The sequence below is a fragment of the Macaca mulatta genome, chromosome 15 (genome assembly GCF_049350105.2).
Source record: "Macaca mulatta isolate MMU2019108-1 chromosome 15, T2T-MMU8v2.0, whole genome shotgun sequence".
NCBI classification, from domain to species: domain Eukaryota; kingdom Metazoa; phylum Chordata; class Mammalia; order Primates; family Cercopithecidae; genus Macaca; species Macaca mulatta.
Window position 1 is genome coordinate 24,707,818 of NC_133420.1, and position 13,944 is coordinate 24,721,761.

General features: G+C 37.8%; 1 protein-coding gene across 7 annotated transcripts in view; it reads right to left on the reverse strand.

The window, feature by feature from the left end:
- The window catches only part of RABGAP1 (RAB GTPase activating protein 1), a 174,759-nt gene that overhangs the window by 30,673 nt on the left and 130,142 nt on the right, over positions 1 to 13,944 (reverse strand). For all 7 annotated transcript variants that reach the window (XM_077968056.1, XM_015116891.3, XM_077968054.1 and 4 more), the window contains 4 exons: positions 10,456 to 10,569; positions 5,161 to 5,235; positions 1,952 to 2,077; positions 1,202 to 1,345 (listed from right to left, as the gene is read on the reverse strand). In XM_077968056.1, coding sequence (XP_077824182.1) covers positions 1,202 to 1,345; positions 1,952 to 2,077; positions 5,161 to 5,235; positions 10,456 to 10,569 — 459 coding nt within the window. The remainder of the gene's footprint in view (positions 1 to 1,201; positions 1,346 to 1,951; positions 2,078 to 5,160; positions 5,236 to 10,455; positions 10,570 to 13,944) is intronic.

A 13,944-nucleotide genomic window follows, 5' to 3' on the forward strand; every position in this document is an offset into this window, starting at 1 on the left:
TACTAGTGAAAAGCTAGATACAATTTAAAGGTGATTAGAAATTGGTTACATAAAGTATGGAACATCCAAATAATGGGATACTTCGCAGCAACTAAGAAAAATGGCATATTTGGTAATATTTATTTCTTCTGTTTCTTAGAATATTTCAAGCTCACTGGTCGATACAAATTCTTTATGAATTTTTTTATGTTTTGAATATAGCATAATTAGAAAGGATAGTACAGATGTGTATGTTCAAGTACATGAAATTTAAAAAGGATACCAAAGAGTATAAATAACAATCATATTTTTAAATATACACATAGAGAACCACAATATATAGTGTTCCATCTATATGGAAACCATATTATTCTGTATAGTAATTATATATACACATATATGAACATACAAAAAAGGATGAAAGGCTACTACTTTTAACCAAACTGTTAAAAAGCAGCTAACCTACAGACAGTGGGATTTGAAGTATTTTTAATTATTTTTACTTATATTTTCTATAAACATATATTATTTTTATAATTATGTTTTTCTTAAACAAATGAATACACCACGCAAAATCCAAAATTACACCATGGCAAAGACTGTTATTTACTCTAATATCTATTTTCTCTTTAGTAATAAATCTCTAATTTTTAGCAAATTCCTGCTCAGCTTATTTTTTAAAAAGTCTCCCTTGCAGTTAGGTGTGGTCGTATAACTAAGTTCTAACCATAAAGTGGAAATACTGGATGGAACTTCCAGGAAATCTCCTTTAAAAACAGAGGATGCACCCTCTCCCATCCTCTAATCCTGCTGGCTTGAATATAGATATAATGGCTAGTGCACTACTCCTCCATATGGCTAACAGTCAGAGTGGAGGGAAGGCACGCTACTGCCAACATTCTGACTTCTTTTCATGAGAGAGAAAAAAGCTATTTTTTAAAATCACTGTTATTTTGGGTTTCTTCATTCAATACAGTCAAACTTAATATGAACTAATACAAATGTCTAATTCAGTATGTCTTTTCATATCAGAGTACACCTTTAACAAATATGATCATTAGCTTTAGTCCAAGGAAAAGTCACTTAAACCTAGATTCCCTAGCAATAAAATAAAATAACTAAAGAGACCAATTCTGTTTTGACAGAGCTGACCCTCAAAACAGAATTTGTTCTCAAGTACACTGCAAACAAAAGCCAAAGTGCTGCGGCCTCTGATACATACCTCACATAAAAGCAGGTCGATGATATGGAAGACCATGTAGAGAGGGAATTTTGCAGTGAAGAGAGTAAGAAACCACTGGGAGGCATACATGTGCGCTTCAAGGCTTATATCCAGGAAGTGGTTGTACAGGTCGGGAATGTATTCCTGAAATAGCAAACCAATTACTTCTGGGCACTTATGCATCTGTCCAATTCCCACTAAGGAGGCACATAAATCTACCAGGAATAGGTCAAAACAGTAAAATACTTGTGTTTTTCTAAAAATCTCCAAAGTGCTCAGAACACTTATCATCTGGTATTAAGCTGGCACTAAACTCTTTTTTCCAGACCACAAACTAGTTCTAAAGAAAGAGGAATCCCCAAAATGGTGACAAGTATTTGGAAAGTCTGTTTTTCCCTCCAAATTATAAAACATTTGGGAAAGTTTGTTTCACTTTTGTTACGAGATTCCTAACCAGTCAGCTTCAGAGCCTTGGGGAGTACTTCTTGACTGAGTTAGCTGTGGAAAAGACCCCTACAAAGTCATCTGATCTTTTGGGAGTTTATCAGCTCACATCCATGAGGTGTGAAAGTTTAACACTTTGTTAATCTTTGCATCGTAATCACATAGTGAGAAGTAGTAAAAATGAAACCCATCCTTAGCCACAAATCGCTAAGGCAATTACCACTGCTCCCTGGCACCATTTCCTCAATTTGGTGCTCCTTAGTCCTGTACTCTTTTTGTCAAACACAAGCTGGTTTCTCTTTTTACCTGCATGAGGCGCTCCAATTGGTAAAATTTGCAATGCAAATCTTCAAAGTTTTGCTTGAAAAGTTCCCTCAGCCCATAGTCAAACATGATCTTGACCAGAACACTGAATGCCTGTTCTTCAGGCATCTGTAACAGATAGGCAAGTTGTTGGGTAGGTAGGATGGTGGTGGGGAATCACAAAACATACAGAAGTTTTCTCAGGATATTAAATCCAGCTTTATATTATTGTCTTACCAGAAAATTTAGTGCTATGCAGAAACTCAGGCCTAAGGTTGTGTTTAAAACATTTATTTACTCAGACAAGGAATAGTTAACTCTGTCAGCACGGTTCCTGTCCTCAAGGAGTCTCCCACACAACCAGTATTAAAATAACTGTAATAGGAATTAGATATCAGTGATAATACAAGAACAGGAAGGCCTGTATCTGCCTAAGGCAGTCAGAAACAGACTCTGTACGAAGGATAGAATTTGAACTGAGCAGAAATAAGCTGATAAACAGTGCAGGTGTCATCTTTCCCAAATCCTGGGACCTCTGTTTAACCATTTTTCCTTCCTTAGCTGCTATTTCATTCTAGCAAAATTGTTTTTCTTCCTCGCTGTTGTTAAAAACATAGCTTGTTATAGAAGAACCTTACACATTCTAAGGCTCGCAGTAATGCTTCTACAAAAGTCTCCTTCACTTCTATTTATATTTATAACAATACCTACATTTTCCATAGTTTTATGGTTAACTATTTCCCTGAGAACCTGGCAAGATACTTTCAAAAGAGAAAAAAGAAGCACTGGAAATGTTATTTAAGGATTGGTGTGAACGTAGCAAGCCTTCAAAAAAGTCAAGAAGGTGGGCAGGCTTCTGTGGAACAAGATGATGGAGGCGGGCTGAGCACAGAAATCACTGAGAAGAAAGCAGAACTAAAGAGCAAATCAGATTAAGTAGTAAGTAAGAAAAGCATAGCAGATCATTACTGGAAAGTTAAGAGTATTTGGGGCAAAAGCCCAGATTTTTGAAGTCTTTGTCATGGAAGGCAAATTTACTTTGCCACATGCAAGGAGATGTGGCCTAACCCACAGTGGTGATTCTGATGCTAGGTAGCCCATCTCCCCTCACTCTAAAACAAGCAGCAAGAGTTCAAAACAAGACATGGAGGGTCTGATTGGAAAACCCATTTTCAAGGGGATAAATGTCCTTGAACTGAAGGTGAGAACGAAGATAAATCACCCAGGCTTGTGGGACTTTGAGATATAAAGTTTCATTAAAACAACAAAACAAAGTAAAAACTTAACCTCTTTACTCATGTCATAGCTTTATCATATTTTTACATGACTACCAATAGCAACAAGCTGGGTTCAGTCAAGAAAAACCAAAGTTGCTTTTGTTTTACTTGTACAGGTTGAGCAACCCATATCTGAAAATATAAAATGCTCCAAAATCTGAAACTTTAAACACTGACATGATGCTAAAAGGAAATGCTCATTGGAACACTCTGGATTTTTGGATTTGGGATGCTCAACCAGTATACAGTAAATATTCCAAAATCCAAAATCCACAACACTTCCGGTCCCAAGCATTTCAGATAAGTGATACTCAAACTTGCATTGCAATCTACACAGAATGGCTTAATACCCTTGAATAACTTCCTGTTGCTTAGAGAAGCAACATTCAGACTCCTTACCTGGGCTCCAAAGCTTCCCCTAACTTTCTCCTCAACTCCCAATCACTCAGGATACTCCAGTCATACTGTTCTCCTTTCAGTTCCTCCCATACACCAACTGTTTCCCCAATTTAGGACTTCTATATACTGTACCATTCACTTTGCCATTAACACTCTATTCTCTACTCCCTTTTCAAATAGATCTATTATTTTCATAACAACATTTTCAAAAGTTAACACAGAAAAGTACAAAAGAAAATGATATCCCTTATCATTTTCCAGGCTGCTCCTTAAAGGTCACTTCCCCTGAGAAGCCTTTAATCTAAGTAAGACTCCCTTGTTACAGTCTTACACCAACCTTTTTATTATACCTTAATAGCACCACTGAAAGTAATAAATGATATACTTGTGTGATTATCTGCTTAAAGCTAGTTGGATTCACAAGCTCTGTATCCATGAAGATTGAGACCATGTCTCTTATTTACCTCTGATCTTCAGCACAGTACAGATCATAACAGGTACTCAAAACTCTTTGCTAACATCACCTGTGTGGTATTCCTGCCAAGCATTTTAAACTGAATCATGAGAAAATGAGACAAATCAAGAATGTGGGACATTTTATATCACAATTTGTCTGAATTTTTCAAAACAATCAATGGCATGAAACACAAAAAAAGGCAAAGGAGTAATTTAGATTAATAAAGAGAAATGAAAATTCAATATTTGAATCCGCATTAGGTCTTGATTAGAAAAAAAAGCTAGACTCTATGGAGTAGACAAGGGGGAGAAAATTGAATGTGTACTGTGTATCAGACATTACTGAATCAATGTGGAATTTCTTGGATGTGATCACGGTATTATGGTTATGATACAGAATTCTGTTGCTTCCAGAAGGCATATGAATGATCAAGTATTTAGGAGTCTTGATGTTTATTATTTACTTTCAAGAATAATTTCAAAATAAAATTTAAGTAAAAAAGAAAATGTGTGTTTATGCAGAAAAGAGAAAAAGAGATGCAGAGGGAGACAAACAGAAAAAGCAATGTGGAAAATACTAATTGGTAAACTAGATAAAGACTGTTCACCTTAACACTGTTTAGAGTTTTCTGTGGATTTGAAAGAAAATAAAAAAGGTGGAGGGCAAAGGTGTCTGCTAAGCAAATGAATGAATAAAATGGTACTAAATGAAAGCCAACCTTTCTGCCTTCCTCCTACCCCAAAATACATAAATCTCAAAACAAATATTAATGACGATGGCTACTTTAGAGAAGATAAAACATCCCCAAGGGTTCAACCAACATTAAAGTCTCTCCCATCATCCTATTAATAAAAAGGAAGTCTACCCTTGTACTAGTTTTCAACATTGCCATTTATTCTCATCATGTATCTCCTCCACAATGACATTAAGTTAATTTAAGGAAAAAGTTCCAGCTAGAGGAGTTAAAATTCATGCCTAAGAGTCTGTCCAAAAACAATATAAAACCATGCTCAAGCCTAAGGTTAGTATAAGCTGAGGCAGGCCATGTGTTAAGTCATAACAGAGACCTAATTACTCACATGGAGAAGGAGCACAGCAGCAAGAAATGACTGGCCCTGGCAATAACCAATCTCTTCATCATACACAGAATAAGCCTGGAAAATAAAACACACAGAGGATATGTAAATGAATGTATCCACTTGTGGGCCATGGTGGTACTATAGGACCTTGAATACAGAACCCTGGAGGATGCTACCCACACTGGGACAGCATTTTGACAGGCAATAAGTGGTGCCAATACTTCTCTCCAATCTTAATTTTTTCTTTACAATGAATACAGCTATCACCACTCCATTTCCTGTGGTGAAGGAGTAGGGAAGAGTAAGCAAAAACCACTTCTGCACTAAAAAAACTTTTCATATTTCCTTGTTGTTGTTCATGATGTTCCCTCTCTCTGCCTGAAACATGCACTCTTCCTTCAGGCACCAAACTTATTTCAATTCCCCCAGAATGAATCCCTCTCTTCTCTGCCTCTATGGCACCTGCTACACAAGCATGGTTATTATTATATTACCACCACATTGCATTTTATTTTATTTTTAGAGACAGGGTCTTGCTCTCTTGCTCAGGCTGGAATGCAGTGGTACAATTACGGCTCACTGCAGCCTCAACCTCCTGGGCTCAAGGGATCTTGCCCCATCAGCCTCCTGAGTAGCTGGGACCACAGGCTTGCACCATCATGCCTGGCTAAAATTTTTTTTTTTTTTGAGACGGAGTCTCGTTCTGTCACCCAGGCTGGAGTGCAGTGGCGCGATATCAGCTCACTGCAAGCTCCGCCGCCTCCCGGGTTCACGCTGTTCTCCTGCCTCAGCCTCCCGAGAAGCTGGGACTACAGGCGTCTGCCACCACGCCTGGCTAATTTTTTTTTTGTATTTTTAGTAGAGACGGGGTTTCACCATGTTCGCCAGGATGGTCTCGGTCTCCTGACCTCATGATCTGCCCGCTTCGGCCTCCCAAAGTGCTGGGATAACAGGCGTGAGCCAGCCTGGCTAATTTTTAAAAATTTTTTATAGAGATGAGATCTCAACTATGTTGTGCAGGCTGGTCTCTAGCCCCTGGGCTCAGGCTATCCTCCTGCCTTGGCCTCCCAAAGTACTGGGATTATATGTGTGAGCCAATGCACCTGGCCCACACTGCATTTTTTTTTTTTTTAATAGAGATAGGGTCTCACTATGTTGCCCAGGCTGGTCTCAAACTCTTGAGCTCAAGTGATCCTTCTGCCTCAGCCTCTCAAAGTGCTAGGATTACAGGCTTGAGCCACCAAGCCCAGCCCCACACTGCATTTTACATGTCCATCTTCTCTGCCAGACGAGTAGGCTTTGTGAGGGATAGGGTGATGTCCTGTTCAACCTAGTCAGCACCTCATATACAGCATGCACTCACTAAACACTGTTAATGTTATTCATTTTTCTTTCTGGGAAAAGCTCTTTTGGCAAAGACACCAAAATATAATTCTTTCCACAATATCATAATAACTTTTCTGATAAGCGAGATTACTCTGAAAACATTTGTGGGTTCCTCTGGAAATCTTATTTTTATTTTTCTTGGCAGCAAATGATTACTACCCATCTCCTCTGAACATTATTTTGAATAGAATATTGACATCTAACATTCTTCATGGTTTACTCTTTGGTTTTTTAGTTCTTTTTCAGAGTTCTGTTTTTATATCTGGTATTTGTAGTTCTCATGTAAATGTGGTACAAAGGGAAATTCCTGTATCTTCAAGATGTTATTCCTTGTTTGACAAATTTATTTCTTGTGAAACTCCCTTTGTTTTCCACTTATTTTTTGTGCCAAGGTTCCTCTGTGTTCCAAGAAAGCAACTTAGAATTGGGTATGTTTAGAATATATAACTCTTAGCAAAATATGGTGCCAATACTTAATAGATGCTAGTCAAGTTAATATGCAACCAAAGTTTATCACTAGCTTTGGTGAAACTATAGCTTTTAAAAATGCATATATTATGATCATGCATTCAGAAATTTTCATAGAATTCAATGTAATCTTATTATACCATACCCATTTCATCACAGTTTATCTGATAAGAAGGCTACAGGATGAGAAACACATACACTTTTCCAGAGACAAGATGTGCAAAAAGGGCTTTAGAAATTATCAGTTTATAATACAACGAGGCACCACTTTCCTATCAAATTAATAACAATTAACAAATGTTAATACCAGTATTAACACTGTGTTAAAAATGAGTAGTAATATATGCTAAAACAAGTCTTTGGAAAACAGGCAATGTCTCTGAAGATATCCATTAGTAGTTTTATCAGCCATTAGTAGTTTTATCAGTTACAAAAGAACAGAGGCTTTAGAGTTAGTCAGAGTTGGGTTAAAATCCCACAACTGCCAATGTCTAGATATGGATCTTTTCTTTCTTTCTTTCTTTTTTTTTTTTTTTTTTTGAGATGGAGTCTCGCTCTGTCACCCAAGCTGGAGTGCAGTGGCACGATCTTGGCTCACTGCAACCTCCGCCTCTCAGGTTCAAGCAATTCTCCTGCCTCAGTAGCTGGGACTCCCAAGTAGCTGGGATTACAGATGCCCACCACCACACCCAGCTAATCTTTGTATTTTTAGTAGAGATGGGATTTCATCATGTTGGCTAGGCTGGTCTCGAACTCCTGAACTCAGGTGATCCACCCACCTTGGCCTCCCAAAGTCCTGGGATTGCAGGCGTAAGCCACTGCGCCTGGCCTAGATATGGATCTTGAGTGTGTAACTTACTTTATTTGTAATATGAGAATAAGCCTAGTATTAATATCACAGAGTTGATGTATTCTTCTCATTTAGTCCTCTCATTTAACATGCTCAGCACGGAGCTTCAGCAATTATGTATTAATAATAGGATGAAATTGTACTGAATTTCTACAGGTAGAAAATGGAGGGGAGAATATTTTTCAGGCTGATGGAAGATAAAGGAATCATACAGGTGTGAAATTATATGATATATTTGGAAAATGTTTGGAGTGTAAGTTTCATGTTGGCTGTAATGAAATCTGGGGGAGGAAAAGACATTTCACTAATTCATCAACACTTAATGAACACCTACTATAGACCAAGCACTGTGCCAAGTGCTACAGATGCTACCATATCTAAGAAATGATCCCTGCCCTTGAAGACATCACAGTTCAGGGGGAAGTTAGACAAGTGAATCAACGAGAGCACAGTGAGAAGTTCAATGTGGCTAATGCATACAATATTTGGAGAAGCAGCAATAAGGGCAAAGTCAGGATATAATACAAAGTATCTTCAACACTAAGCTAAGGAATCCAGGGAAATGAACTAGGACTTTTCATTTAATTCCATGGGTTATAAAGTAGCCGTTATAAAGGTTTCTGTGGAGGCCACTGAAATGATCTAATTCTGTGTTAGGCAAGGAGTAAAGAATAAACAGGCTAGAACCCAAAGGCAGAGCAGCTTTTGTAAAACTGCCAGCAATGTAAGATACTGGCCTCTACCAGGGAGGTGAAGAGACAGAATGAAGCTAAGGGAGACATCAGTCATACCTAACACAACCTAGACAAAGACAGGACTGAAAACTAACAGAAATTATTGTCTCCAGCAGGACAATGGTATGGGAGAAGAGGAGGACTATGTTTCATTTAAAAAGATACAACTTAATGTAATGTGGGTCTTGTTGGATCTTGATTCTACCCAGCCATATTAAGGATATTTGAATATGGAGTAGCTACTAATTGGTAAAGATGGATAAACTTATTTTTTAGAGATGTAGTATTAAAAAATTAGGATCATGATGTCTAAGATTTGTTTTAAAGTACTTCAGGAAAAAGGAAAAAAAGAGACAAAGCAACTGTGACAATACATTGACAAATAATGAATTAGCGTGGGGGATATTAACTATACTTATCAGTTAGACTAATCATTATATTAATTAATGTTTATGCTTGAAATTTTTCATAATAAACCATGTTTTAAAATGAACTCTATTTTTAAACCCATTCTGTTTGATATACTTGACAGACTTTTACATGGAGACTAATTGTCTGCTGGAAATTTAGACCTTGAGTTAATATAGATTTGAGAACATCTGTACAGTGGTGATAGCTGAAGCTCTGGGGGTGGAACAGATTACCCAGGGAGATGGTGTAGAGCTAGCGAAACTACCAACTGATCACCCAGAGGAAGGCCTCTGGTTTAGCGGCAGGTAGTGTGAGATAAAATGATGAAGTCAGTGAAGTCATGAGAGTGAGCCCATACCCAAGAGGCTGACATGTCTTATGCTCAAGAGCAGAAAGCTCTGCAAGGAAAAGCATCATCAAATAGGAATTAGAATATAGTGGGGTCAAAAGTATGTAACGAGGGACCAGAGGGAGTGGACACAGTGTTACTTTCCAAGAAATTCTGTGGTAAAGTGAGAGATGGCAGGGGTCACTGTTTAAGCAGGAAATAAAACTGAGAAGGGGCTAAAAAAGGATGATCAGAGAGGAAGATTACCACAGAAATCATAGCTTTATGTATCCTATGTAAAAGTTAAAATTAAATCTAAAAAATATTTCTCTAAACTCAACTGTCCTTATAGTTTAAATCATCTAACTTTTCACTGGTGAGCCTATCCTTTATTGCTAGCCTGTCCTAAAACCCGTTGTCATATAGCATTAGGGACATGTCTCATGCTTTATCTGTACTTACTACATAGGAGATGCTAAATAAGTACTTGATTACTTTTGGGAGGAAAAGACTAAAGACGAATTCTGAGGACAGACGAAGATCGAAAAACTCCGTTCCTACCTCCTCCTTTTATAACCCAATCGCTCTAATGTGCCAAAATCTATTTGAAAATGGAATACTGAAATTGAACAGGTTATCACTTCCTTTAGTGTTTGGGTACAGACCTTTTGAGAGAAATCAGAATCTCCCATCATTTACTATGCTGCAGTGCTGTAAGTCCACCTGGATAGGCAATGACACTTCCCACTGTGAGATGGTACCATAGGTACCAAGTTCATCACTTATAAAGTGAATACTGAAAAGGAGTCTGCAATGTCACAGGGTTCAGAGGTTCTTAACATAAAAACAAATTTTGAAAGTCTAAATGTGCAACTGTCATCTAAAAAATCTTGATTAGATAGGGAAAGGAAACCCTACCGTTTTATTTCTAATTATTTTCTACTCTTTAATGAGTCTAAAATTCTGTTCTCACCTTTGACTTTGCAATGTCTTCTCTCTTTTTTGAATTCTTGAACATCAAATACAAATTATACTTTGTAGTTGTTTCTTATATAATTTCAAAGCAGAACCACCACTCAAAATTGAGTCTTTTTTTTTTTTCTTTTGACTTGAAATACCTTGCATATTTTATATAAGGAATCTTGTCCATCTCCTCCTGTGTCCTTAAAGTAGTCATGGGCTGGGAACGTTCGGTTAATATCCCGGGTGATAGCACTGTCCTGGGGAGACTCCTGTGGAAACATAAGGAAAGAGAGGTTTTAGTTAGGTTAGTTATGTAAATATTCAGGTTTACGCAAGGTCTTCTCATTTACACACTTTAAATGTTGCGGGGACATACATACATATATGCATGCCCATAGTTACTGCCTCTTCAGGCACCAACCACTCAAGCAAAAGCAAATGTAAAAGGGAAAAAAAGATGGAAGAAAAGCAACCCATTTCATCTATACACTTCCATATTATACTCCATTCTTACTGCAAAGAACTGCAGCTGCTGCCCCTTCTATTGTAAGATGGAAAATATGCTATTAAGAATGGATTTCTCATAGGAAAATACTCAAACTAATCGCAAAAGGAGGAGGTAAAGTGCTCCCAGTAGAAAAACTGCTGCTTTAATTGATGCTTTGGAATGAAGCCCATATGCCAGTTTTCAAATGGAAAAGAGTAGTTACTTAATTGGGGTTTGTCCTAGAGGCAAATGGCATAAGAATGCACAAAGCAATCTACTCAGAATGAACCAGAACACCAAATGCCAAGGGATTCAAGCAGGCTATGGGAAAATATCCTTTGCTTTTTCCAACGGACAAAAACTGTTTCCTCTTCTATAATGAGTTAACTAAAACTGAACAAATGTCAATAATGTCAACAAACCTTTGTAAAATACACCAAGTACCCAGTTATTTCCAATATTCTCCCCTTGTTAAATTTCATTTGCTGACACAGTAAAGAACTGGAATACAGAAACATGACCTTCTATTTTTAACAATGCAGTGTCTTCATAGCTAAGACAATAGAGTTGATTCTCCTTGGTAAGAATACATCATCATCAGTATACTACCAAAGAACATGATACCTCTGTTTTAAGATGAAAAATGCAAGTGCTATTCTTCTCTTGTCCAATAATTTCTCTAGCCTTTTGGGTAATTATGTTCCCAAGGCCATGAATATTTTATGGTTGTGGGATCTGAACTAACTTTAAAGCCTATGCTCTTTCTTAAACAGTAAACTATTTATACCTTCAAGGAAGTCGCCAAATTGCTTTTCAAAGAGTTTGAGTGGCATATGTTACTTCTAGTTATTAACATAGTCTTAACAGTTAATGGCAGCTCAGGACTGTGGTGCTCTTCAACAAAAGGAAAAAATCCAAGGGATATCTATGACTACAGCAACTAATTACATGGTGGTAGCTTCCAGAATGAAATAGAGCTCGGCGTTGGAGGTACCTCCAAAAGTTGAGAAAGTTGGGGAGAGAGGGAGAGCAAGCGAGAGTGACCGACAGATTGAGTGAGCACACGCACAGATTTTGGGGAAGGCAAGGTAGCTAGAACTGTAGGGTAGAGTGCTAGTGAGGAATAAGCTGAATAGAGAACTGAAGAGTTAGAAGAGGGGTCCCTATGAGACATGAATCATAAAAAAATGACAAACTGGATACTTCATCAAAATTTTAAAATCTTACTATTCAAAAAACTGTTTAAAATATGAAAAGTTAAGTCATAGGCCAGGACACAATACCTACAAAACATATTTGATAATAAAGTTGGAGACCTGTAATCCCAGCACTTTGGGAGGCCGAGATGGGCGGATCACGAGGTCAGGAGATCGAGACCATCCTGGCTAACACGGTGAAACCCTGTCTCTACTAAAAAATACAAAAAACTAGCCGGGCGAGGTGGCGGACACCTGTAGTCCCAGCTACTCGGGAGGCTGAGGCAGGAGAATGGCATAAACCCGGGAGGCGAAGCTTGCAGTGAGCTGAGATCCGGCCACTGCACTCCAGCCTGGGCGACAGAGCGAGACTCCGTCTCAAAAAATAAATAAATAAATAAAGTTGGAGTTGTATCCAGAATATATAACTCTCTAATGAGAAAGACAATTTTTTAAAAAGTGGGAGGGTGTAAATGATTCAGGCGTTTCATTAAGGAAGATCTAACACATGGCAAATAAGCACTTGAAAAGATGTCAACATTACGAGTCCTCAGGGCAGTGCAAATTAAAACCACAATGAGACTCCACTACATATCTACAAAATGCTAAAATTAAGAAGTGTTGGCAAAGGATAAGAAACAACTGGAACTCCTATACAATGCAAAATGGTACAAACACTTTGGAAACAGTTTGGCAGTTTCTTACAACAGTAAACACAAAATTACCATACAACCCAATGATTCCATTCCTAGGTATTTACCAAAGAGAACTGAAAATATAAATGCATGAAAAGACAAACTCAATGTTTACAGCAGCTTTATTTCTAACAGCCAAAACTGGAAACAATCCAAAGAGAGTCAGATGAATTTAGGAATTCTATAAAACAACAGAAGCTCTAAAAAATGCTAAGAATGATAGACTGTGGTTTAAGACAACTATGCAGGTTAGAAAATTAAATTGAGAATGGAGAGGAATATGGAAACCTTCAAAATATTTTACATCAGTTACATCAATCATATCATACTGATGATGGAGATGACAACCCGAAAAAGGATACAGTTATTAGAGGTATGAGATTTGGGCTGGGCATGGTGGCTCTCGCCTGTAATCCGAGCAACTTTCAGAGGCTGAGACAGGTGGATCACTTGAGGCCAGCAGTTTGAGACCGGTCTGGCAACATGGTGAAACCCCGTCTCTACTACAAATACCAAAATTAGCCAGGCATGGTGGCAGGCGCCTGTAATCCCAGCTACTTGGAAGGCTGAGACACGAGAATTGCTTAAGCCCGTGAGGCAGAGGTTGTAGTGAGCCAACATCATGGCACTGCACTCCAGCCTGCACAACACAGTGAGACCTGTCTCAATTTAAAAAAAAAAGAGAGAGAGAGGGGATGAGATTTGGAAATCCAACTGTACACAGGATGTAAAAAATAACAAAAAAACTGAAAATACTCTCTATAACTGGGTTCTTGTCAATCTGCCATCCCATATCCATTAATCATGGAATTATAAGAGAATGAAAGGGCAAAATGTCCTTAAGAGAAGGTCAATTTGAAAATTCACACTCAATTTTTGATGCCTTCAAGAATGATAATAAATTGAGGAGTTCCATGTGAATCATTTGCTTAAAATATTTGGCCTTAGGAAATATGCTGAAGAACTTGGAATAAATTCATTTGACTTGCTGGAGGCCACATCATGCAAAAATGATGCAGAAATTCTAATAATGATAAATTTAGTAAGTTCCTATCAGAATGATATTAAATTTGAAAAGGTTCGAAAATAAAACACAGCAACATTATGGATGATCCCCTAGAGGAAAAAAGCAAAGAGCTTTTGCAAAATAGTCAAAGCAAGTGCTTATAAAATTAAGCTTTATACAACAATATATATTCCTTTTCTTTCTTGTTTTGCTCTTGTTGCCCAGGCTGGAGTGCAATGGAGCAATCCTGGCTCACCATA